Genomic DNA, 26990 nt, shown 5'->3' on the forward strand with positions numbered 1-26990 from the left:
GGGTAGTAGTCAAGGTTTCTCTCTTAATTATCTCAGCAGTTCCACTTCAATTAAATAAACTTTAATTAACAAGCGGCGTGGCATAGATCGACCACCCACTCTGCCATCGTGCCAGAGTCAGGGGCTTGCTAAAAGCAGATAAACACCTTTGCGCTAATGAAAAATTGATTTCATGGAAAATTGATTTCCCCTTTGGGAGGGGGGGGGGGCCTTGGAATCGAACAATCCCCCTCCAGAGGCATGGTTAAAATTCTGGAGTGTCGTCTAAGCTTAATCAGAGACCCACCAAGGTCTGTCAATCGAAGAAAAACTCCATTCAGAGGGCGATGAAAGCAACCTATTAAAAAAGTGCAAATTAAGGTAGGTGAGGTGGTTTCACTTATAAGCGGAAAACAGAAAAATTAGTGAATTTTGAAACCTTGACGTGTTATCCTCAAGGATATTCACAAGGGTGCTAGGTGGACTAGATTTGTGTCGATATTTTCTTAAACTTACTCAACTACTTTTAATGGGTGGGTGGCGGACTGCTTTTTCCTGTAGCCTACTTGAAGTGAGGTTTTTTCAAATCTTAGAAAGTCTGTTCTTGCTGTCTGAACGGCTGCTGGGGTGACATTTCAAAGTGTTCTGGAGCCTCTGAAGGCAATACTGGGTCAGTTCCTGTGAATAAACCATTCCCTTCATGGTTTCATGTGGTTTTCCCTCAATAATAGAATGGAGCTTTTAGTATGGTTTGTAGCATGCCAGTGACTGAAGCACTCTCCTTGGTCTCCTACTACCTGTGGATTCAGTAATGAGAGTTTCTCACCCACACCGCCTGCTGTCTGACTACATATAGACATCTGCTTAAGTAGTTGGTCTTATGCTTTTGTGGTCCTTGGTGACTAAAATAAGTGAGTTGACCTGCTTATTCGAAAGCCTGTAGGTCTAAAGATGTCTCAAGCTAGCCTTTTACTTCAGTCTCTTGTAAATGTTGTGGGATTTAACGTTCCAGGATCAAGCTGAAATCATTGGGGATAACTGACGGCAAATGTAAAAACCTTGTTTAGTCTGCTCTGCCAGTTAAATAAATGAAAACGAAGCAACAAAAGACAAAACAAATTTGATTTTTTTTTTTTTGTGGCAGGAAAATGTGTCCTTGTCTCCCATCACATCTGGATTTGGAGAGAAAAATATCAGGCTTTGTGCCTCTTTATTCAATCAATATGTAAAGATTATGATTCAGCTGTGGCAGTGGAACTAATGTACTGACAGCAGAACATTTTTATTATTCACTATGTCCATACAAGTACTTACAGATTGAATTACTGTACACTACTATGGCACACGTCTGTCCAGTGTATGACGGATGACTCTGTTTGTGGTTGTGTGTCAGAGGTGTGCACTGTGGCCTGCGGCCCCCATGGAGTGTGTGTCAGTGGGACCTGTCACTGCGAGGAGGGATGGGCAGGCTCAGAGTGCGACCAGAGGGACTGTCACCCACGCTGTACAGATCACGGTGTCTGCCGAGAGGGCAAATGTGACTGTCACCAGGGCTGGACCGGAGAGCACTGCACCATTGGTGAGTCGGCAGAGAACCAGTACAAAGAGGCAGGAATGTACCAATTTATTCTCCATCAATGCTCCTGAATATGCCCAAGAGTTGCTTTCAACAGTATCTTGAATGCAGTCTAAGTTGAAGAGCTTGGAAGTAATGTGCCTCCTATCAATCAATGTTTGTATCATATAACCCTATGAAACATAAAGAAATAATTTTCTAAATGACCCATTCCATTTCACTTTCACTGTCCTTGACACCTGACATCACCATTTTCCCTTTCCCAATCCACCTGAAAATGGATTTCAGAAGTGACTAATCCAACTAATCAAATAAATAAAAAATTGTCACGTGCTCCGAATACAACAGGTGCAGACTTTACCGTGAAATGCTTTGTTACGAGCCCTTTCCTAACAATACACAGTTAAAACGTAAGAAACATTTGCATTAAATAAAAAGGAAATAGTAACACGAGGTAGTTGAGGTAATATGCGGAGGTGAAGCCAGTCAAGATGCTCTCAATGGTGCAGCTGTAGAACTTTTTCAGATTCCGAGGACCCATGCCAAATATTTTCTTTATACAGTAGAATATAAATATGCTCTTTACAGAGTCCTACCGCCTATTCTACGACTCAAATAAGGGAAAGTATTAAGGGAAAAGAGGGACAGCTAGTACTAAGGTCTTATTCAGCTTTGGCTCAATGGTATAGCCATCTCCGAGATGACAGCTTCACTGTGCCTTGATAGAGACCAAAGCCCCTCGGTGACATCACCCTCTTGTTGAAACAGACCCCGGCTCTCCAAACCCTAATTACATATTTACAAAACGTTCTCCTCATCAGCAGTTATCCCATCCAGAGAATGAAGCTGACTGGTTAGAAACCAGGAGAGAGAGATGAGATTGCACTGGGGTGATTGGAGGGGTTGCATTCCTGATGTTATTAATCTCTGCCTCAATGAGAACTAAAATCCTGTCCCTTTCAGCTTCTTCCTGTTTAACCCCCATCAGGAAACAAATTTCTCGCCGTAGATGCGCCTGGGATGAATAGGCAGCCATTTACCTATTCTTAACAGGAACTAGGAGCTTATTCCTTTCTTATAGGGCTCTCTGAATAACTTCAATTCGCATAAAGCACCTTTAATCACATTACATGGCGAAACCTTGACGAAGGGGCTTGAATAGACCGCTTCCCTGGACCAACTATTGTCAGACACGTTGCGATTCTGGTTTTGCATGGGAGTCTTAAGCACCGCTGTTATTTCTTTGCTCTATCCAGGAGCATTTCAGCATATTGTCGTCCCAGTACACATCTAGGAGTCCTATACATTACAACTATCAGTCATGTAGCTGATTGTCCTCAGAGTACACAGGAGCTATTCAACCACTTCATCATTGGAACAAAGCATGGAAGTAAACTCCCAGGAGCACTTGAATGCATAGAAACACCTTTGCAGTAAACTGAAGGATAATACGCTACATGACTCTTGAATGGAAAATGCGCTTATAGTTGTAGCTGCTGTATAGCTGGTGTAACAGAGCTAAGTGCAAAAGTTGACACTAGAATGCTATTCAGACAGCACTAAAACACAGCATATTAATGTTTGAGCGTGTGTTTGTTAGCAGCTGCCACCTATTCAGTTATAAACTGGGTTCTTTAGATGTTCTATGTGAATGTACTGTACATTGTTATGTTGTTATGTTATGTTGTGTGTTGTTAGGAATGAAAGCATGCCACTACTGCTATGGCAACGTATCTCACCAGGCAAGCCTGATAATTTGCTCAAGCAGATCCTTAACACACACAACTGTGAAACATTCATAGTTCAAATGTATTTACATTTTCCTCTTCATGCCGTCTGTGTATGTTTTCTCTGTAGTAACACTTCTATAATACCTGTTTTCTTTCTCTCATCTGACAAGCTCTGGATTCAAGAGTATCAGGTAATGTCCTTACCTGCTCTCCTTCCTGTTTCGTATCAATAGCCCCCAACAAATGTCATACTGAACATGTAAACCCCCTTTAAATGGGGTAAGCAGATAACTTTACTTCCCTCAACAGAATCAGAATGTGACAACCATGCTGTTTTTTTGTGCTCCATCATCCACCATGAAAGATCATATTTACAAAAGTGATAACAGAATCCCAATCACTGTCAGGGCTAATGACATACAAACAATATGGGCTGTACCTTAAAGGCCTAATGCAGATGTTTTTATCTAAATATCAAATAATTTCTAGGTAGCAATTAAGTACCTTCCTGTGATTGTTTTCAATTAAAGTGGTAAAAAATTAACAAAAATAGCTTCTTAGCAAATACTATTTTCTCAAGCAACAATTTTGCTAGGACTGTTTGGGAGTGGTCTGAGTGGGGAGGGGAAAACTGAAAACTAGCTGTTATTGGCAGAAAGGTTTGGAACTCTCTGTCTTATTGGTCTATCAACTAATTACTGCCTGGTGATGTCAACTTTCAGGCGGTCTTTTCAAACAGCTCTTACACAAAGGTCATTATCATAATTTTCACAATTTCACAATATTATTCCAACCTCATAGTGTGGAATATAGACTCACATGCCAGTTTATTAGGTACACCACTCCGTTCGTGAAAATGGATTGCTTCTACAGACAGTGAGTCACTTGGCTGTGGCTTTCTATATAAAGCAGGCAGACAGGCATCGAGGCATTCAGTGACTGCTCGATTGACTGTTAGAATGGGCAAAACAAGTGACTTAAGTGACTTTGAGCGTGGTATGGCACACTGGATGGCAGGCACACTGGATCCAATATTTCAGAAACGACCGCTCTCCTGGGCTTTTCACGCACAACAGAGTCTAGGGTCTGCCCTGAGAATGGTGTGACAAACAAAAAACATCTGTGGGCAAAAACAGCTCGTTGATGAGAGAGGTTGAAGGAGAATGGCAAGATTTGTACAAGCTAACAGGCGGGCCACAAACAGACAAATAACGAGGCAGTACAGCAGTGGTGTGCAGAACAATATCTCGGGAACGCACAACTCGGCGATCCTCGTCACAACTGGGCTATTGCAGCAGACGACCACACCGGATTCCAGAAGCGGCTCCAGCGAGCATGCGATCACCAACACCGGACAATTGAGGAGTGGAAAGACATTGCATGGTCCGACGAATCCCGGTTCCTGTTGTGTCATGGTGATGGCAGTCAGGATTTGGCGTAAGCAGCATGTGTCTATGAACCATCCTGCCTGGTGTCAACGGTACAGGCTGGTGGCGGTGGTGTACCGCTGTCCAATCTGCAGCAACTGCCTGAGGCCATCGCGTCAGCATGGACCAACATCCCTGTGGAACGTTTCCGACTTTTAGAATCCATGCCTCGAAGCATTCAGGCTGTTCTGGAGGCAAAGGGGATATGACCCGGTATTAGAGGTAACTAATAAACTGGCCGGTGAGTGTATATAAAACAGAAAATCACATTTTTGACTGCACTGGGCTTTTAACCCTACAAAGCTTAATTGAAAAGTATTGCATACCAAGTTGTCAGGTATATCTGCACTGAGCTCTACCTCTTTCTTTCTTCTTGTATCCTATACTCAGATAATTGTGTTTGTCAGTCTAGATATTCCTGCAATAGAGATAAGTAATTTTCTTTTCCAAATGTTTCCCCTCTCCTCAATGGTAATAGGAGCAGTCAAGATAGGATATAAAGGTAACGGAATGACTACCCCAGAGAGATTGTCATCAACAATCACTCGCCTGCTCTGTTTTCTTCCCCAAGCACACGTCTTATGTCCCAGTCTATCACTGTTTCTATTGTGATCCCAGTACCTTCATACGTGTCCGTCCTAACTAGTCAAGCACACTCTCGGTCCCCCTTTTCCTTTCTGAATCCTTGTGTGTCAGAAGAAATGCCAAGCAGATGTAGCCAGTCAGTTACAGTATGCTCTGTTCTTGTTCAAACCTGTGAAAAAAGAAATGCAATATCCTGGCATCAAGTAGAGATGCTGAGACAACATCAACAAACCCTTTCGTCTTTACCTCTATCTACCCTTGTCTTTTCTTTGATAGTACCTTCACATGGGTGTTGTGCCGGTTTTAGGCCAAGATAAATGTGTGTCGTTTTTTGTGCTGAATTTGGTAAATACTACAGATAGGAATAGAGTAACTTTGATTAATCAGCATGTCATAAAAAGCAGAGCAAGGATATTCGCAGTACTAACCCCTATTATCAAAGTGTGTGTTGACCTCTATGCATTGTTAATTAATATCCTACATTTGCCAAAACCATTTCCATTTCAAAGTGCCCTGAAATGGTATAGAAATCAGTTAAAGGAAAAAACCCATGTGAAATTACAGTATCTTTAGACCCCTCCCACCCCCACCCCTCCCCCCCGTCAGAATTATATGTCCTGTTTGTCCACTTTATACTGTTGTTTTCATTTTGTCCCTCTGTGCTGCCCCTGAATGACTAAGTCGTGTCTCCTCCCCTCAACCTGTCTCCCTCTCTCTGATTGGCTAGCATGTGTGATTGACATGATTGTTTTGGCAGATGGGTGCCCTGGGTTGTGCAACAGCAATGGGAGGTGCATTCTGGACCAAGCCGGGTGGCGCTGCATCTGCCAATCAGGGTGGAGAGGGCTAGGATGTGACGTTTCCACGGAGACCCTCTGCTCAGATGGAAAGGACAATGAGGGGGGTAAGAACAAAGTCCATTATTCTTCACTCTTTGCAAATTATATAACTTTGTGTCAGTATGATGGACTGTTGAACTAATGAGTTTTTATTTGATCAGCTGTATTCACAGAAAGAGCAGAGTTAGGGTATTGTCCAATATCAACACGGTTGCATCTTGGTCTTATAGATGGACTGGTGGACTGTATGGACCCAGACTGCTGTTCACAGAGCTCCTGCCAGGGCCAGGCCTACTGCCGTGGATCCCCAGACCCCACAAGCATTGTGGGCCAAGGTCAAGGGTCATCCTCCTCTCCGTTGGACCCCAGGGGCTTTTACGCACACGTCAGCTTCTTGGTTAGGCCTGGTGGTTGTCACGTGATACCTGGTGACAACCCTTTCAACAGCAGGTGATCCCCATCAAGTCCATCTGTCGTGTTGGATGTCAAAAGCGCAGCAATTTTTAAGCAAAATCAGTTGTCAGTAGTGTATCATTGAAATAATCTCAGTTGATTGAATCTTGTCGTATTTTCCTAGAGTTGCTCCTGTAGGACAAACTGTGGCATAGCTCTTTTAGGGACCTTGACTTGATGAGTATGGGTAAAAAATTTGTTATTGAGCAAACTGATTGGATGTATCAAACCTTAGTGGGATGTGAAACCTTGTAGTGGAAATAATGACATTTCATCATTTGTCGACATAAAGGAGTAAGAATCAATTTGCAAGTAAGTTTCTCAGCAGACAGAAATGTTTTTCATTGGGAACCTCAATGCACTCTCCCAGTCTGTTCTGGATCATAAGTAGAGTTTATTTTGCGGCTGATGGAGAGGAAATGATTGCTAACTGTGTGCCGAAAGCTTTGGGAATATAATCCCCGCAACTCACAGAATAGTTTGGGAGTAATCCTTATGTAAATAGCATGCTTTACCACAAATATAGAATGAGGCAATCCCCGAGCCGGTCTGGCAGAGGCATATTAGTTCACCCGCTGAAAATGTCAATTTTATTATCTTCATCTCCGTTAAGAAGTTGGTTACATATTCACAGACATTCAGGCAAATTTCAGTATTTAAGCACACAGACATTCCGCAAAGTTTGACTAAATGAATTACATGTCTGAAGTTACAAAAATCTATATAACTTTATTTTATAATTATTTTGGGCAAAATAGGGTGAATGGGATGCATAATAAGCACATTAGTAAAATTACATATCTTTACTTTATTTGGCTGATTAGACCGTGATGGGTACTACCAGTAGAATGGGGGACAATTCCACTTTCATATATTTAGTCTAACAGGCACACTGTGATAGAGAAAACAGAAACACTACAGACGAGACAGAACTGTCCAATCTGAGCAGCCATTCAGTGGTCCTGGTAGTCTGGGTAGAATAAGAGCAGAAGAGAACATGAGAAAAATTGAAAAAACAGACAATAGAATATGTGAAATACTTAACATAATAAAAAAATAAGATGATGATGTGATTGGTAACTATATAATATACTTATACCAACCTAATCTGTATATTTCTCAGAAGAATGTATCTTTTTCAGGATTACTCTGTTTTTGGCCAGCTTCTCCATCAACTCCTGGCAAGGGAGGTTGAAGTTTGTCTTCACAATAAGCATAGGAACAGTGAACCTATTTCTTGCTGCTGTCCATATATCATTCATTCCGTTTCTTGGAAAGAGCAATTGTACCTCCTCTGTCTGCTCTTCTTACTCTCTTGACTTTTTCTTCTGCTCCAATCTTTCTCCTCTTCTTTTCTTCACTCGTTTTCCTTCCTTTCCTTCTCTTTACCTTTCCACCTCACTCTTCTACTCTCCTCGCTTCACTCTTTTTACTCCCTTCATTTTTCCTTCTCCTTCCTCTCCAATCTTTAATAATAAATAGTACACTATCAGATAAAATACTTTGGTTAACAGATTCCCATTGCTTGCCTCATTTTTGTATTTTACCTCAAAAACATTGTTTGGAATAATACATTGGCAGGCTCTGTAATCATAATCTTTACCTTTCCTCCTCTCTCTCTTTCACTCTCTAACAGAAAACATTATGCTAATGTTATCCATGAAAATTTCAAAATATATTTTCACACTACTTATAATGTCAAACCATTAAAATTGCAATCTACAAATAAATATCATAATTAATTGTGCATTCATTTAATATAATCATATTTTCAAAATAGCCCGTCTACTGCATGTTTACATGTGAACGTTTTTTAACCTAGCTACCATGACAGAGCTAACGTTAGCTATCCTAGCTAGATAACTTAGTCGACATAGCTAATAATAGCTAGCATAACCTATCTATATAATAAATTGTGACATTATAACATCACTAGCTAGTATCTCAAACGATAGTAACTTACCTAACTTGAAAAGACGTTTGTGGGGATGATGTGGATTCACTTGATACTTGCTTTTCCACAGCAGTTTTCTCTAAAACTAGCACGAGCAAGTAGTTAGTAGAAGAAGAAGAGTGAGTGAAGCTGCTATAGCAAGCTGGACAAAACAAGCACAACGCGATTCAGACGTCAACCAACGTCTTTCTTGCCACTTAAAATATTATTTCACTTTGCAGTGTTTTTAATGGAGCTCCAGCCGGGGACAGGCCACCAAAAACGGGGACTGTCCCCGGAAAACGGGGACGTCTGGTCACCCTATCTCAAGAGGTCTTTTTATTTTTACATAAACCCATAAAAGAACCCATCCAAAACAAGTGGGCTAGCCAAATGAAAACGAACAGTTTTCATTGTGTGGCTGGGTTTCATGCCAATGCTCTCAAAACTCTCCTCTCTCGTATGGCATAAAGACTAATACCTTTCATGGTTTGTGTTGAGACCCACAGCCATTTCGGATGTCCCCTTACAATTCTCCCAACTGACTTAAAATGGTGTCTTTGACCAAACCACCGCTAGACATTGACAAAGAGGGACTGTGGGAATTACTCATTTCTTAGGTTATGCGACTTAATGTTTATTTACGGGTCAGCTCTTGTAGGGTCAGCCAGCCTGTAGAAGATTAATGGCGAGACAAGGAGAGAATAGTGAACCTCCATAGCTCCTAAAATGGCCTTATTCCCTTAGACTGCAAAGTAAAAAATTAGACGTTGTTATGCTAGGCATGTTGTGGTGAGGAAACAGAGAAGAGAAAGCTGTTGATCATCCCTGACTCATATCCGTAATGACCTGAAGATAAAGACGGCATAACGGGACACGTCGCGCCTCATGGATCTGCCGCCAATGACAAATGCTAATTAAAAACCTCAAGAAAATCCACGTTTGACATAGCCGCCCTTGATGAATTGTTGATGAAGAAACATCCCCCTATCGTCTTGCCCCCTTCAGACGGTTGCCCAACTTAACAAATTACCTCACAATTAGGAATGCGAGAATGCTCGTCGGGTCCAAGAAAGAGCTACGTGGAATATTTGGTATGGAAATGGGTGCCCCTGTAGAATATCAATGCTGAAAACATGTACCAGGGAAACTGCTGAAAGTAAGAGGACCTCGATGGCTGTGAAGCCTTTTTGGAATGAGTTATGGGCGGTTAAAAGGTCTAAAGAGAGAGCAAGCCATTTCATGAATAACAATCGCTGACACGTGTATGTTTTTAACACTCATTAAATCAGACTGCCGGTACCCTTGCTGAGGGAGGACAGATGTTAGTGGAGATGACTGGTTGTTGACTGCTGGCATTTTGTTTCTTTACTTGACCCTCTTTGTGTTTGTTTACGGGTGCAGCCTGGCGTCAATCATCCGGGGTCAGGTGCTGACGGGAGACGGGACACCCCTTATTGGAGTCAATGTGTCCTTCCGGGACTACCCAGAGTACGGTTACACCGTCACGCGCCAGGACGGCATGTAAGAGAGCCACACACACACACAGAATGAACACGTCCACACACCAACATTTTTTCCCTCCGTACAAGGTTCAGTGAAGGTCTGGTGATATACTATTCCTGATTCACCAGTGGAGAGATGTCATGGCAGATATCCAAAACAAGCTAGCAAATGCAAACGACAGAGCATTGTGCCCCACAACAATAGCTCATGCAAATGTCACAGTGTTTGGGGCCATTTAGAACAAGGCAATTTAAAATGCATTGAATCAGCCAGGGAAGAATCAATCTGCCAGCAGTGTAGACTACCACAAGATTACTGTCTGACCTTCTTGGGCTATTACCATAGAGTTGTGGTGCATGGTCTCACTCTTAACCAAACAAAGTCATACTGGATACATAAATATCACAGAAAACATTCAGCTCCACAGGAAGTTTATCTTCATACTATTGGTTGTCTGGGTTTACTGGCATGTGTAGATCTTTTTATTCAAATCATCACCAACATATCTGGGTTATGTTTGTCTGGAATGAAAGGCCTATAATATTTAGTGATGTCTGGGACTAGCGTAGTCACTCTTATGGAGCAGGAACCGCGGAGGTAAGGGCCCCTGATAGCCAAGGATTAGCTGATGTCTCCAGATAGTCCACCCTGTAACACCTCTGACATAGCGCATGATAAATGGCAGGGGATAATCGCACTTGGTTAGCCACCGTATCCGCTCAGGGTGTTAAGAGGGCAGAAACGACATCAAAGCTTGGCCCCTTGCAGCTGTGAGCTCCCCACTGCCCAAAGTGGATGGATAGAGGGGGAGAGAAGGGTGGGGGGTCAGTGGAGGAGGAAACGGTTTCAGGTCAGATGCACAGCTGAGGTGTGTGTGTGTGTATGTATGTGTGTAAATGTGTGTCTGTATTTCTCTCTTTCACTGTGTGCTTGTGTTTTTGTGTGTGTGTTTTCATGTGTGTGTGTGTGTGTGTGTGTGTGTGTGTGTGCATGTGTGTAGTGTCATCATGCAGATGCTTGACCCCCTGGGTAGTAAAGCTGGCTGAATATAGAGAGCAGCACTTCAAAGACTCACCCTTCATTTCCAATCCAGTAACTGTTGTCTGCACTATGTGTAGTAATTAAAACTGGTCCACCAGAGAAACTTCTCAACAAGTTCACACTTTAAGTGTCTCACTGCATCATGGTTGACTAAACAAACGTAATAAAATAGATTCAGTGAATAATAATAATATGTGAGCCACGAAGGAATAAGACAACGGATAAGAAAAGGTCTTTGTTCCATTGAAAAAATATAATCTGGTTTGTAGCCCAACATTTATGAATATATATTTGAGTTTCCACTGAAATGCTTTGTCTTCCGGAGAGAAGTAAATGTAATATGGCCGGCCTTCAAGGAAATCACACAGGGTAAAAATGTAAATCTATTGTTTTCATCACTTCTCCACATTCATGGGGATGTCTCCAGGTTTGACCTGTTGGCCAATGGCGGTGCCTCGCTGACGCTGAGTTTGGAGCGTGCCCCTTTTCCCACACTGCACCGCACTGTGTGGTTACCCTGGAAGGTGTTCCACGTGATGGACACTGTGGTAATGAAGAGGGAGGACAACGATATCCCCAGCTGTTACCTCAGCGGCCTGCTTAGGCCCAGCCCCCTCATCCTGGCCTCGCCCCTGTCCACTTTCTACAGGAGTTCCCCCGAGGACAGCCCCATCATCCCTGAGACCCAGGTAAGATTAGCCCATGGCAGACACGGCAGTGTACTGCTGGGTGCATTAACATGTTTCCCTGCACTGCAGTACAGGTGACATCAATATATATAATTCTACAAACTAGCATTTCACAGCATACTGAAACTTCTGTAGGTTTTCAATACTAGAACATGAAAAACTGTCCGGTACTAGAATTGTTGTTACTTTCAATACTTCTGTTTCACATCATATACGGATTGAGAGGATCGAGGCTGTCTAGTAATTTGTCTGAACCTTCTCAAGGGGGCAGTAGCTATCCAGCTGACACAGAGCAAGCCACTTTTGAGAAGCAAATGAGAAGAGAAAGAAAATGCCAAAAGCATGGCTTCTTCTACCACCACACCCGCAGCTTGTTGACAAAACTCCCTGCAGAAGCAAACTATGGGAATGCTTTTCTTACAGAGCAGATGATGAGGTTATATGAGTTGGTTATTTGAATCAACTGTGTAGTGCTAGGGGCAAAAACAAAAACGTGCACCCGAGGGAGGCCCCAGGACTGATTTAGGAAACACTGATTTAGACTACTTTGGGTAGCAGTAGCCAGTCAGCAGCCCTGGGCAGAGCATTGCACCATGGAAAGTCAAATGCACTCTGGGGGTAGTAGTATGCTGTGTAAAATCCATTGTATTTCTATGGTGTGTAGACTATAGAGAGATAGTAATGGTGTTTTTTTGTAGGCACTAACTATGCCAAGATTCATTGGACAAGGCATATGAGGAAAATGAATGGTGTTTTTGGATGGGTTTTGGATAAACTCTGAAAATAAGGTCTGTGGTAAACACAGGATAAGGAGGTGTTAACCTCAGACCTTATTTTCTGCGTTTATTCCAAAACCCCTTTTTTCCCCATTCATTTTTCCAATAAGGATGGCTGAAAGAAACCAGATGTAACTTGTTTCCAGGTTTTAGGACTACAAGCTGCCGAGGTCTATTGCAATATAGAAGTTTCAGAAATTAGCTTTAAATGTTTTTTATGTAGTTTTGGAACTAAACTATTCATATAATGCATTAAATTATTTAGCTGTAATGAATCATAGTTCAACGAATGTCATTTTGCCCAATATTAAAGCCATAGATTTGCAAATGAACCCTAATATGTATCAAATCCCATTTTAAAACAGTTTCGATGTAATTGTAAAAAATAGATACAGTGCCTTGCGAAAGTATTCGGCCCCCTTGAACTTTGCGACCTTTTGCCACATTTAAGGCTTCAAACAAAGATATAAAACTGTATTTTTTTGTGAAGAATCAACAACAAGTGGGACACAGTCATGAAGTGGAACGACATTTATTGGATATTTCAAACCTTTTTAACAAATCAAAAACTGAAAAATTGGGCGTGCAAAATTATTCAGCCCCTTTACTTTCAGTGCAGCAAACTCTCTCCAGAAGTTCAGTGAGGATCTCTGAATGATCCAATGTTGACCTAAATGACTAATGATGATAAATACAATCCACCTGTGTGTAATCAAGTCTCCGTATAAATGCACCTGCACTGTGATAGTCTCAGAGGTCCGTTAAAAGCGCAGAGAGCATCATGAAGAACAAGGAACACACCAGGCAGGTCCGAGATACTGTTGTGAAGTTTAAGTTTAAAGCCGGATTTGGATAAAAAAAGATTTCCCAAGCTTTAAACATCCCAAGGAGCACTGTGCAAGCGATAATATTGAAATGGAAGGAGTATCAGACCACTGCAAATCTACCAAGACCTGGCCGTCCCTCTAAACTTTCAGCTCATACAAGGAGAAGACTGATCAGAGATGCAGCCAAGAGGCCCATGATCACTCTGGATGAACTGCAGAGATCTACAGCTGAGGTGGGAGACTCTGTCCATAGGACAACAATCAGTCGTATATTGCACAAATCTGGCCTTTATGGAAGAGTGGCAAGAAGAAAGCCATTTCTTAAAGATATCCATAAAAAGTGTCGTTTAAAGTTTGCCACAAGCCACCTGGGAGACACACCAAACATGTGGAAGAAGGTGCTCTGGTCAGATGAATCCAAAATTAAACTTTTTGGCAACAATGCAAAATGTTATGTTTGGGGTAAAAGCAACACAGCTCATCACACTGAACACACCATCCCCACTGTCAAACATGGTGGTGGCAGCATCATTGTTTGGGCCTGCTTTTCTTCAGCAGGGACAGGGAAGATGGTTAAAATTGATGGGAAGATGGATGGAGCCAAATACAGGACCATTCTGGAAGAAAACCTGATGGAGTCTGCAAAAGACCTGAGACTGGGACGGAGATTTGTCTTCCAACAAGACAATGATCCAAAACATAAAGCAAAATCTACAATGGAATGGTTCAAAAATAAAGTAAAGTCAATCTGGACTTTGACTTGGCCATTCTAACACCTGGATATGTTTATTTTTGAACCATTCCATTGTAGATTTTGCTTTATGTTTTGGATCATTGTCTTGTTGGAAGACAAATCTCCGTCCCAGTCTCAGGTCTTTTGCAGACTCCATCAGGTTTTCTTCCAGAATGGTCCTGTATTTGGCTCCATCCATCTTCCCATCAATTTTAACCATCTTCCCTGTCCCTGCTGAAGAAAAGCAGGCCCAAACCATGATGCTGCCACCACCATGTTTGACAGTGGGGATGGTGTGTTCAGCTGTGTTGCTTTTACGCCAAACATAACGTTTTGCATTGTTGCCAAAAAGTTTAATTTTGGATTCATCTGACCAGAGCACCTTCTTCCACATGTTTGGTGGGTCTCCCAGGTGGCTTGTGGCAAACTTTAAACAACACTTTTTATGGATATCTTTAAGAAATGGCTTTCTTCTTGCCACTCTTCCATAAAGGCCAGATTTGTGCAATCTACGACTGATTGTTGTCCTATGGACAGAGTCTCCCACCTCAGCTGTAGATCTCTGCAGTTCATCCAGAGTGATCATGGGCCTCTTGGCTGCATCTCTGATCAGTCTTCTCCTTGTATGAGCTGAAAGTTTAGAGGGACGGCCAGGTCTTGGTAGATTTGCAGTGGTCTGATACTCCTTCCATTTCAATATTATCGCTTGCACAGTGCTCCTTGGGATGTTTAAAGCTTGGGAAATCTTTTTGTATCCAAATCCGGCTTTAAACTTCTTCACAACAGTATCTCGGACCTGCCTGGTGTGTTCCTTGTTCTTCATGATGCTCTCTGCGCTATTAACGGACCTCTGAGACTATCACAGTGCAGGTGCATTTATATGGAGACTTGATTACACACAGGTGGATTGTATTTATCATCATTAGTCATTTAGGTCAACATTGGATCATTCAGAGATCCTCACTGAACTTCTGGAGAGAGTTTGCTGCACTGAAAGTAAAGGGGCTGAATAATTTTGCACGCCCAATTTTTCAGTTTTTGATTTGTTAAAAAAGTTTGAAATATCCAATAAATGTCGTTCCACTTCATGATTGTGTCCCACTTGTTGTTGATTCTTCACAAAAAAATACAGTTTTATATCTTTATGTTTGAAGCCTGAAATGTGGCAAAAGGTCGCAAAGTTCAAGGGGGCCGAATACTTTCGCAAGGCACTGTATATATATTTTGTCTGCTCTGAGTCTCAAATATGGTTTTGCATGAGGAAAATTGAAGATATTCTTCTGTTATTTAATAGGGTGTTTTTAATTTTTTCCCAAAAAATGAAATATAGGATAGAAAATATTTTAGTTATTCTACCAGTTATCAGTATATTGTTCAATGTTGAAAAAATAAAGCCGCGTGGTTTTTCTGTGACTCACGTTTTATTTTTTTTGCTGTGGTATCTTTTGGTATCGAGTATCGTTTTGGTATTGAGTATTGTTACGGTATCATGTATCGTAATACTAAACCTGGTATCGGTATTGATGTAAAAAATCTGGTATCGTGACAACACTCCTACAAACTAGATATAACCGCACCAAAGGTTCCAGACATGCAGTTCATTACATGCGTTATTGTTAGATGATTGCAAGCAAACTTGGCACTTGGTAAAGTTGAAATCATCCTGTGAGAGAGTTTGTCACATTAACGATGTACCATTGTTGCAGCACAGACATTTTGAAAAGTAACTTTTTAACGCACTCAGTTATATGTTCCGTATCTTTTCATAACGGATTCTGCTCAAACTCATAGGTCCTACATGAGGAAGTGGCCATACCTGGAAGTGACCTCAATCTGGTTTACCTGAGCTCCCGCACGTCCGGCTACAAACCCATTCTCAAGGTCCTCATGACCCAGGAACGACTCCCATTCGGACTCATGAAGGTCCATCTGATGATTGCTGTCATGGGCAGACTGTTCCAGAAATCATTCCCTGCTTTTCCCGACCTCTCGTACACCTTTGTCTGGGACAAGACAGACGCCTACAACCAGAAGGTCTACGGCTTGTCAGAGGCTGTAGGTGAGTTCCCAACGATGATCAAACACAGCTGTATGGAGATGTTATGTAAACATCGTCTGATCGTGGTGTCAGGTCCTAGTGTAGTCTAGGAGGTTGAACTTTGGATGAACTCCTGGCATTGATATCCTTTGAACTTCCTGATTGTTTTTGCAGTCAGAGGCATCATTGTTTTGTAATATGGTATAACAGCTGGTGTGAAAAATATCAAGGAGAAATCCCAGACGGCTGCATTTCTGAAGGGCACTACTCTGCTGACTTAGTTTTTTTGCATGTGTAATTACTCACCAGTTAAACCATGGGAAAATGATTTATTTTTAACGTCATGCCCACGCTGTTGTATTTTGGTCCATAAATGAATTCATTTTGATAAAAATCACCCACATATTATTTCAGGTAATATGGTAATTTGACATCCAGATGCACTGTGAGCTAGCAGTATCTCAGACTTTATATGCTTGTAATGCCTATTGGCATACTAGTAAACACTCATCTGAGAGTATACCTCATTCCTAGAGAGAAGATTCTACAATCATTAAGAGATTTTACAAGTTTTCAGGCTTTTTTTTATACAGTACAAGCCTCATTATTTTTTTAAACAGATATTGATAGATTCATTATACACCATTGTTGTTTCCAGTGTCTGTGGGATATGAGTATGAATCATGTCTAGATATGATCCTCTGGGAGAAGAGGACGGCCATTTTACAAGGTTATGAACTGGATGCCTCTAACATGGGGGGATGGATGCTGGACAAGCACCATGTATTGGACATTCAAAATGGTAAGACTTTTTTTTACACTGATCAATGACGATGCTGTGTGTGTGTGTGTGTTTGTGAGTGCGTGCGGTTGTAGGATGGAAGCTTCAGGAGGTCTCTAATCTCAAATACAGCATTAAATACTCAGATGAAGATTAAATATGGTTCATCATACCATTTACAGATAATAGAGGAGAGTTTTGACAGGTCGATCATTCATATTAATGATGGAATAAATCAGATACAATGACCCGGGGTGCAGAGCTCCCATCCTACTCAGTGATTCCACCCTACTCGGCTGTTTTGCAACAAGATGGCATTTGCGTGCCAAGAGGGGATACATTTATCTGTAAAGAAGTTACTGAAACATATACTGTAGTTCTTAGCTTTTTATCATCCAAACTACTCTTTTGAATGAGCGTAAGAATAAAACTCCAAACAGACAAAAAAACATACTGCATGATCAGGGCCCTGTTGCATAAAACATCTTAAGTTAATTTTCCCCTTATCTTTTCCCTTAACTTGAAGTCAGTTCCACTAAACATTTCAAGCGAATACCACCCTTAAATTAAGTGAAAAGTTTAAGGGTACCCATGAGGTCCCTTAAGTGCTTCGTTAATATGGATATGAATGTAAAAAGCATTTGTAAAGGTGAATGTTACTTTCCTCTGCCCTAGTTTCAAAAGTAAAACATCCACCAGCTAGCTAGCTAGGTAGCTAAACAATGGAAGGTGCACAATCCATGTCTACAAAACTAGCTGGCTAACTAGCTACCTACTCTGCAAGGTAGCTTGACGTACTAGAAAGTAATAGAAACAAGTTGAGAAACAAGTAACTCAAATAAATGTTTTATTATCGCTGAATCAATTTGTTTCTCCTGTCTTGAATGTAGAAGTTCTATTTTGGGATCTCCCAAAATAAATGGGATCTCTTTGAGGAGACCTTCTGTCAGTGAATCAGGTTGTCTCCATGGTAAGCAGAGACTCTTTTGCCATAGCCTACATGACCATAAAACCCTTAAATTATGCCCTTACCTAAGGAAATGTTTGAGATGCTCTATGCAACACCCTTAAACAATTCCCTTAGTTAAGGGACAATTATTCATTAAGGTAAACCCTTAAGGGAAACACTTAAGATGTTTTATGCTACTGAGCCCAGGGCTTTAAAGTGTGACCACTTTGGTCGCTTATGCTCCAAAATATTTTGCTGTGCAAACCTGACATTTTATTTTGGGAGCACCTTGGACCTAGAAAAATTATAACTCCGATAATCATTGTTGTAATGATTGAGCTTGAGCCATAGAGAAACAAGTGAGTGCAGATTCTTTACTGTCATGGTTATACCATTACTACAGCGAAAACTGATTTATTTATTCCTGTCTTGAATTGGTTATACATTCATAAACAATTTTGCGGGCTGTTCCAAAACCACTCTCTGGCATTTTCTTTACACCTTGGTCAGTCATGTAATCTCATTAGCTAGCTACCACCCTGTCCTCAACCCTGCACTTTAGAAACTACTGTCCTATGTACATAGTCATTGAACACTGGTCACTTTAAACATTTTACATACTGTTTTAACCACTTCATATGTATATACTGCATTCTAGTCAAGGCTCATCCTATATAACTAGTGCTGTATGCACCATTTCTATTCATATAATATCCATAATGTCTATACACAATCATATACATACAGTGCCTTCAGAAAGTATTCACACCCAATGTTGGTGGAATTATGTTTTTCTAACTAACCTCATATCTGTACCCCACACATACATTTATCTGTAAGGTCCCTCAGTCAAGCAGTGAATTTCAAAATTTCAAATTCAACCACAAAGACCCGGGTGGTTTTCCAATGCCTCAAAGAAGGGCGCCTTTTGGTATATGTGTAAATAAAAAAAACAGACAAGTTCTTCGGCTTGCAAGCCTCCCCCTTTTTCCTTCAAACATAACGATGGTCATTATGACAAAACTGTTCTATTTTTGTTTCATCAGACCAGAGGACATTTATCCAAAAAGTACAATCTTTGTCCCCATGTGCAGCTGCAAACAGTAGTCTGGCTTTTGTATGGCGGTTATGGAGCAGTAGCTTCTTCCTTGCTGAGCGGCCTTTCAGGTTATGTTGATATTGGACTTGTTTTACTGTGGATATAGATAATGTTGTACCTGTTTCCTACAGCATCTTCACAAGGTCCTTTGCTGCTGTTCTGGGATTGAATTGCACTTTTCGCACCAAAGTACGTTCATCTCTAGGAGACAGAATTTGTCTCCTTCCTCAGCATTATGACGGCTGCGTGGTCCCATGGTGTTTATACTTGCATACTATTGTTTGTACAGACAAACAAGGTACCTTCAGGCGTTTATTTCTGATGTCTTGGCTGATTTCTTTAGATTTTCCCATGATGTCAAGCTCAGAGGCACTGAGTTTGAAGGTAGGCCTTGAAATACATCCACAGGTACACCTCCAATTGACTAAAATGATGTCAATTAGCCTAGCAGAAGCTTCTAAAGCCATGACATCATTTTCAGGAATTTTTCAAGCTGTTTAAAGGCACAGTCAACTTAGTGTATGTAAACGTCTGACCCACTGGAATTGTGATACAGTGAATTCTAAGTGAAATTTTCTGTCTGTAAACAATTGTTGGAAATCTTACTTGTGTCAAGCACAATGTAGATGTCCTAACTGACATGGCAAAACTATAGTTTGTTAACAAGAAATTTGTGGAGTGGTTGAAAATTAGTTTTAATGACTCCAACCTAAGTGTATGTAAACTTCCAACTACAACTATATATATATATATATAAATAAATATATATAAATATATATATATAAATATATATAAATAAAAAAAAGTATATATATATATATATATATAAAGTATATATATATATATATATAAAGTATATATATATATATATATATATATATATATATATATATATACTTTTTTTTATTTTGCAGACACTCTTATCTAGAGAGACTTACAGTAGTCTGTGGGTACCCCTTGGGTATCAAACACACAACCGTGGTGTTGCAAGCACTATGCTCTACCAACTGAGCTACATGGGTATCAATGTGCAAACATCTGCTCAATATGCAGTAGATCTGGTAGCAAAAAAAACCCAGCTATTATACAAAACTGGGTTCCCTTAACAGATTATTGCTCACAGAATTCTTCAGGAAATGTTTTATAGAGCTAGTGTACAGAAGTCAATCTGCGACTTTTGTGTTTACCCCAAGATGCTATGTGTTTTCCTGGATGTTCGTTAAACATAAAAAAATAACTGATATTTAGCTGAACCAAATCTGTCAAAAACATCTAGCACACAAAGTTTTGCAAAGAGCGTTGAAAAAGAACATTGAGAACTGTTCCAGCTTGACTGCTGCCAGAGCATTGTGTTTCATCCCACCTGTCTCAGGGTAAAGCTAGCTCGTCTCAAAGCCTTCACACAGCAGCGCCAGCGCACAGTGGGGGGGATCGCTGTCTCTAGATGTGAAGCTTCATGATCAACAGATGTGTAGGTGCGATACCCATTTCATCTTTGGCATATGATATGCAAATACTTATTGTGTCCTGCATTAGATTGGGTATCAATGTGCATTTGTCTGGATGTATTATGTTTATTAGGGATGAGGTAGCATTGTTTTGGCAGATTTGTGTAGTTTGAAATTGATTACATGAATGACTGAAATGAAGGACACGTGCAGATACAGATGGTGTCTTACTTGTCTTTACTATCAGGACTCCAAAGAGGGTTCAGTTTCCTTTTCTTTCTTTCTAACCCTTCAAATACGTTAAGAAATTTGCTTTAATGAGGATAGGGGAAAAATATTCGACTTTTCATTTCACAATCCCATTAGTTTCACCCACAGATAGTATGTCAAGTGGGTGAAATAATTGACGGTTTCCCAGTCAACAGACCCTTAGATGTCAGAGGCACAACATGCCATGTCATGATGGCATTACAGGGAAAAGTGTGCACCTTATGTAATTGTGTATGCCTTTTACAATGTATTAATATTTTAATATACTGTATCTGCCTTGTTCGTAGGCATGAGATATTTCACATAATCATGAGGATTAGTTTTGTATTTGCATTTGTATTTATTAAGAATCCCCATTGTCTGCTGCCAAGGCAGCATCTACTCTTCCTGGGGTCCAGCAACATTTTTATTTGATTTATTTCACCTTTATTTAACCAGGTAGGCTAGTTGAGAACAAGTTCTCATTTACAACTGCAACCTGGAGGCAGTTATATTAAGGCAGTTATATACAGTTTAAAATATTACATGACATTACATAACAATTTACCCAATACATTTAGTGTGTTCCCTCAAGCCACTACTCCACTATCACATATTTACAATACAACATCCATGTGTACGTGTGTGTAGAATGCGTGTCTTAACATGTGTATGTGTCTATGCCTATGTGTGTTTCTTCACAGTCCCCGCTGTTCCATAAGATGTATTTGTATCTGTTTTTTAAAATCTGATTCTACTGCTTGTATCAGTTACCTGATGTGGAGTAGAGCTCAATGTAGCCATGGCTCTATGTAGTACTCTGCAGCTCCCATAGTCTGTTCTTGGGGCTTGGTGTGATGTCTTGTGGGGTATACATTAAACAGACACCTCAGTACATTCAGCATGTCAACACATCTTACAAAAACAAGTAGTGATGAACTCAATCTCTCCTCCACTTTGAGCAATGAGATATTTACATGCATATTATTAATGTTAGCTCTCCATGTACATTGAAGGGCCAGCGGTGCTGCCCTGTTCTGAGCCAATTGTAATTTTCTGAGGTCCCTCTTTGTGGCACCTGACCACACGACTGAACAGTCCAGTTACAAAACTATAGCCTGTACGTATGTAGTGTTGTTAAAAAGGCAGAGCAGCGCTTTATTATGGACAGACTTCTCCCCATATTAGCTGCTGTTGTATCACCATGTTTTGACCATGACAGTTTACAATCCAGGGTTACTCCAAGCAGTTTAGTCACCTCAACTTGCTCAATTTACACATTATTGTAAGGATTTTCCTTAGGTGAAGTAGAGGCGGACCAAAATGCAGCGTGGTTTCTTTGATTCATGTTTAATAACAAAAGATAAACACGAACAATACAAAACAATAAACATGGAAACCAAAAACAGCCCTATCTGGTGCAAAACACAGAGACAGGAACAATCACCCACAAACACACAGTGAAACCCAGGCTACCTAAGTATGATTCTCAATCAGAGACAACTAATGACACCTGCCTCTGATTGAGAACCATACTAGGCCGAAACATAGAAATAACCCGAAACATAGAAATAACCCAAAACATAGAAAAACAAACATAGACTGCCCACCCAACTCACGCCCTGACCATACTAAATAAATACAAAACAAAGGAAATACAGGTCAGAACGTGACAATTATTTATTACAAGATTTAGTTGAGGTTTAGGGTTTAGTGAATGATTTGTCTCAACTATTTAGGACTGCATTTTTCCTTGCCACCCATTCTGAAACTAACTGCAGCTCTTTGTTAATTGTTGCAGTGATTTCACTTGCTATAATAGCTGACATGTATTTTTTATTTTTTTATTTTTTTATTTCACCTTTATTTAACCAGGTAGGCTAGTTGAGAACAAGTTCTCATTTGCAACTGCGACCTGGCCAAGATAAAGCATAGCAGTGTGAACAGACAACACAGAGTTACACATGGAGTAAACAATTAACAAGTCAATAACACAGTAGAAAAAAAGAGAGTCTACATACATTGTGTACAAAAGGCATGAGGAGGTAGGCGAATAGTTAAAATTTTGCAGATTAACACTGGAATGATAAATGATCAGATGGTCATGTACAGGTAGAGATATTGGTGTGCAAAAGAGCAGAAAAGTAAATAAATAAAAACAGTATGGGGATGAGGTAGGTAAAATTGGGTGGGCTATTTACCGATAGACTATGTACAGCTGCAGCGATCGGTTAGCTGCTCAGATAGCAGATGTTTGAAGTTGGTGAGGGAGATAAAAGTCTCCAACTTCAGTGATTTTTGCAATTCGTTCCAGTCACAGGCAGCAGAGAACTGGAACGAAAGGCGGCCAAATGAGGTGTTGGCTTTAGGGATGATCAGTGAGATACACCTGCTGGAGCGCGTGCTACGGGTGGGTGTTGCCATCGTGACCAGTGAACTGAGATAAGGCGGAGCTTTACCTAGCATGGACTTGTAGATGACCTGGAGCCAGTGGGTCTGGCAACGAATATGTAGCGATGGCCAGCCGACTAGAGCATACAGGTCGCAGTGGTGGGTGGTATAAGGTGCTTTAGTAACAAAACAGATGGCACTGTGATAAACTGCATCCAGTTTGCTGAGTAGAGTGTTGGAAGCTATTTTGTAGATGACATCGCCGAAGTCGAGGATCGGTAGGATAGTCAGTTTTACTAGGGTAAGTTTGGCGGTGTGAGTGAAGGAGGCTTTGTTGCGGAATAGAAAGCCGACTCTAGATTTGGTTTTAGATTGGAGATGTTTGATATGAGTCTGGAAGGAGAGTTTACAGTCTAGCCAGACACCTAGGTACTTACAGATGTCCACATATTCTAGGTCGGAACCATCCAGGGTGGTGATGCTAGTCGGGCGTGCGGGTGCAGGCAGCGAACGGTTGAAAAGCATACATTTGGTTTTACTAGCGTTTAAGAGCAATTGGAGGCCACGGAAGGAGTGTTGTATGGCATTGAAGCTCGTTTGGAGGTTAGATAGCACAGTGTCCAAGGACGGGCCGGAAGTATACAGAATGGTGTCGTCTGCGTAGAGGTGGATGAGGGAATCGCCCGCAGCAAGAGCAACATCATTGATATTAACAGAGAAAAGAGTCGGCCCGAGAATTGAACCCTGTGGCACCCCCATAGAGACTGCCAGAGGACCGGACAGCATGCCCTTCGATTTGACACACTGAACTCTGTCTGCAAAGTAGTTGGTGAACCAGGCAAGGCAGTCATCAGAAAAACCGAGGCTACTGAGTCTGCCGATAAGAATATGGTGATTGACAAGAGTCGAAAGCCTTGGCAAGGTCGATGAAGACGGCTGCACAGTACTGTCTTTTATCGATGGCGGTATAGTGTTGAGTCATCCGCATACATAGACACTTTGGCTCAAGGCCAGTGGCATGTCATTAGTAAAAAAAACAAAAAACAATTCAAGTAAGGGGCCTAGACAGCTGCCCTAGGGAATTCCTGATTCTACCTGGATTAAGTTGGAGAAGCGTCCACTAAAGAACACGGATGTGTTCTGTTAAACAGGTAAGTCTTTATCCACAATATAGCAGGGGTTGTAAAGTCATAACACGTATGTTTTTCCATCAGCAGACTATGATCGAAAATGTCAAAAGTCACACTGATCCCACAATCTTTTCATCATAAATTTCTCTCAGCCAATCATCAGTCATTTGTGTAAGTGCCATGCTTGTTGTCCTTTCCTATAAACATGCTGAAAGTTTGTTATCAATTTGTTTACAGTAAAATAGCATTGTATCTGGTCAAACACCATTTTTTTCAAAAGTTTACTAAGGTTTGGTAATCGGCTATTTGAACCAGTAAAGCCAGGGGGCTTTACTATTCTTGGGTAGCAGAATTAGTTTTGCTTCCCTCCAGGACTGAGGGCACACACGTTCTAGTAGGCTTAGATTGAAGGTATAACAAATAGGAGTGGCAATATCATCCGCTAGTAGCCTCAGTAACTTTCCACCCAAGTTGTCAGACCCTGGTGGCTTGCCATTGTTGGTTGTTCACTTCTTTCACACTCACTTCACAGATGTCAGAATTAGAATGCTTGTCTTTCATAATTTGATAAGTTATACTTGTATGTGTGGTGTCAGCGTTTGTTGCTGTCATGCCTAAATTTGCTAATCTTCCCAATGAAAAAAATCTTTAAAGTAGTTTATGATGAATGAGCCATCTGATTCAATGAATGATGAAGCTTAGTTTGCCTTTTTGCCCAAAATGTAATTCTTTATGTAATTTATCTATGTTCCATAGTGTAGTTTCTTCTTCTTTTTATTCAGTTTAGTCACATGATTTCTCAATTTGCAGTACGTTTGCCAATCTGTTGTGCAGCCAGACTTATTTTCCATTCCTTTTGCCTCATCCCTCTCAACCATACACTTTTTCAAATCTTCATCAATTCACAATGATTTGAAAGTTTTTACAGAAAGTTTCTTAATGAGTGCATGCTTATTAGTAACTGGAATAATCAATTTCATAAATGTGCAGTGTCTGGTTGCAGGTTGAGGCCCTTAACAAATTCAGTCTGATAAATAAATATCACAACTTGCTGTACATTTCTTATTCTTTGATAAAACATGCAAGTTGTGCTCCGCTATAGTCACACTCCTGACAAAGCTACATTGTATGCTATCAGTCCTTCTCCTCCTGGTGACTCCAGACATAGCTATATAGTATCAGTCCTTCTCCACCTAGTGACTACAGAAATAGCTGCAGTTGATGTTGGAAGTTTATATACACTTAGGTTGGAGTCATTAACTTGTTTTTCAACCACTCCACAAATGTATTGTTAACAAACTATAGTTTTGGCAAGTCGGTTAAGACATCTACTTTGTGCATGACACAAGAAATTGTTCCAACAATTGTTTACAGACAGATTATATCACTTATAATTAACTGTATAACAATTCCAGTAGGTCAGAAGTTTACATACACTAAGTTGACTGTGCCTTTAAACAGCTTGGAAAATTTTAAAAAAATTATGTCATGGCTTTAGAAGCTTCTGCTAGGCAAATTGACATCATTTGAGTCAATTGGAGGTGTACCTGTGGATGTATTTCAAGGCCTACCTTAAAACTCAGTGCCTCTTTTCTTGACATCATGGGAAAATCAAAAGAAATCAGCCAAGACCCCAGAAAAAAATTGTAGACCTCCACAAGTCTGGGTCATCCTTGGGAGCAATTTCCAAATGCCTGAAGGTACCACGTTCATCTGTACAAACAATAGTACGCAGCCGTCATACCGCTCATGAAGGAGACGCTTTCTGTCTCCTAGAGATGAACGTACTTTGGTGCGAAAAGTGCAATTCAATCCCAGAACAACAGCAAAAGATCTTGTGAAGATGCTGGAGGAAACGGGTACAAAAGTATATTTATCCACAGTAAAACGAGTCCTATATCGACATAACCAGCAAGGAAGAAGCCACTGCTCCAAAACTGCCATAAAAAAGCCAGACTACGGTTTGCAGCTGCACATGGGGACAAAGATTGTACTTTTTGGAGAAATGTCCTCTGGTCTGATGAAACAAAAATATAACTGTTTGGCCATAATGACCATCCTTATGTTTGGAGGAAAATGGTGAAAGCTTGCAAGCCGAAAAACTCCATCCCAACCGTGATGCACGGGGTGGCAGCATCATGTTGTGGGGGTGCTTTGCTGCAGGAGGGACTGGTGCACTTCAAAAAATAGTTGCCACCATGAGGCAGGAAAATTATGTGGATATATTGAAGCAACATCTCAAGACATCAGTCAGGAAGTTAAAGCTTGGTCGCAAATGGGTCTTCCAAATGGACAATGACCCCAAGCATACTTCCAAAGTTGTGGCAAAATGGCTTAAGGACAACAAAGTCAAGGTATTGGAGTGGCCATCACAAAGCCCTGACCTCAAACCTATAGAACATTTGTTGGATCCAAGATGGCGTAGCAGTCAGACGTCTTGTCTTGTCGTGTTCCTTGTATATATCGTTTTTTTTTTACATATTTTCTTCGCATATCTTTTAAAACATTTTGCTGAACCTCAACTTCTAAATACTCTCCTGCAACCCGCCTCACCCAATGTAGCGCGGATCTGCTTTTTTTCTTCGGATCCGGAACCCCTCAACTGAAGCTAGCCAGCTAACTACCAGCTATCAGTCAGCAAACCATTGCTAGCGGTCATCAGCTAACCGGTCATCAGCTAACCTTTAGCTCGGAAAAGCTCTCGCCAGTTCGAACAATGCGACTCTAACCAGAGCATAACGGACCTATTATTTTTATCCCCGGAATCCCACAGGATTCCCACCACAAACGGAACATTTTCAGCTGGATCTT

At 40.9% G+C, this 26990-nt stretch overlaps 1 protein-coding gene across 3 annotated transcripts in view; it reads left to right on the forward strand.

Annotated features, from left to right (window-relative positions):
- si:dkey-237h12.3 (teneurin-3) overlaps positions 1–26990 on the forward strand; it is a 165036-nt gene that overhangs the window by 104652 nt on the left and 33394 nt on the right. Inside the window, exons 12-20 of one of the 3 annotated variants that reach the window (XM_036943050.1) lie at positions 1373–1558; positions 3456–3476; positions 5191–5214; positions 6055–6201; positions 6367–6586; positions 9927–10046; positions 11497–11758; positions 15886–16153; positions 16791–16934. In XM_036943050.1, the coding sequence (XP_036798945.1) occupies positions 1373–1558; positions 3456–3476; positions 5191–5214; positions 6055–6201; positions 6367–6586; positions 9927–10046; positions 11497–11758; positions 15886–16153; positions 16791–16934 (1392 nt within the window). The remainder of the gene's footprint in view (positions 1–1372; positions 1559–3455; positions 3477–5190; positions 5215–6054; positions 6202–6366; positions 6587–9926; positions 10047–11496; positions 11759–15885; positions 16154–16790; positions 16935–26990) is intronic. The other 2 variants (XM_036943051.1, XM_036943052.1) reach the window with 2 other exon arrangements.

The sequence above is a fragment of the Oncorhynchus mykiss genome, chromosome 14 (genome assembly GCF_013265735.2).
Source record: "Oncorhynchus mykiss isolate Arlee chromosome 14, USDA_OmykA_1.1, whole genome shotgun sequence".
NCBI classification, from domain to species: domain Eukaryota; kingdom Metazoa; phylum Chordata; class Actinopteri; order Salmoniformes; family Salmonidae; genus Oncorhynchus; species Oncorhynchus mykiss.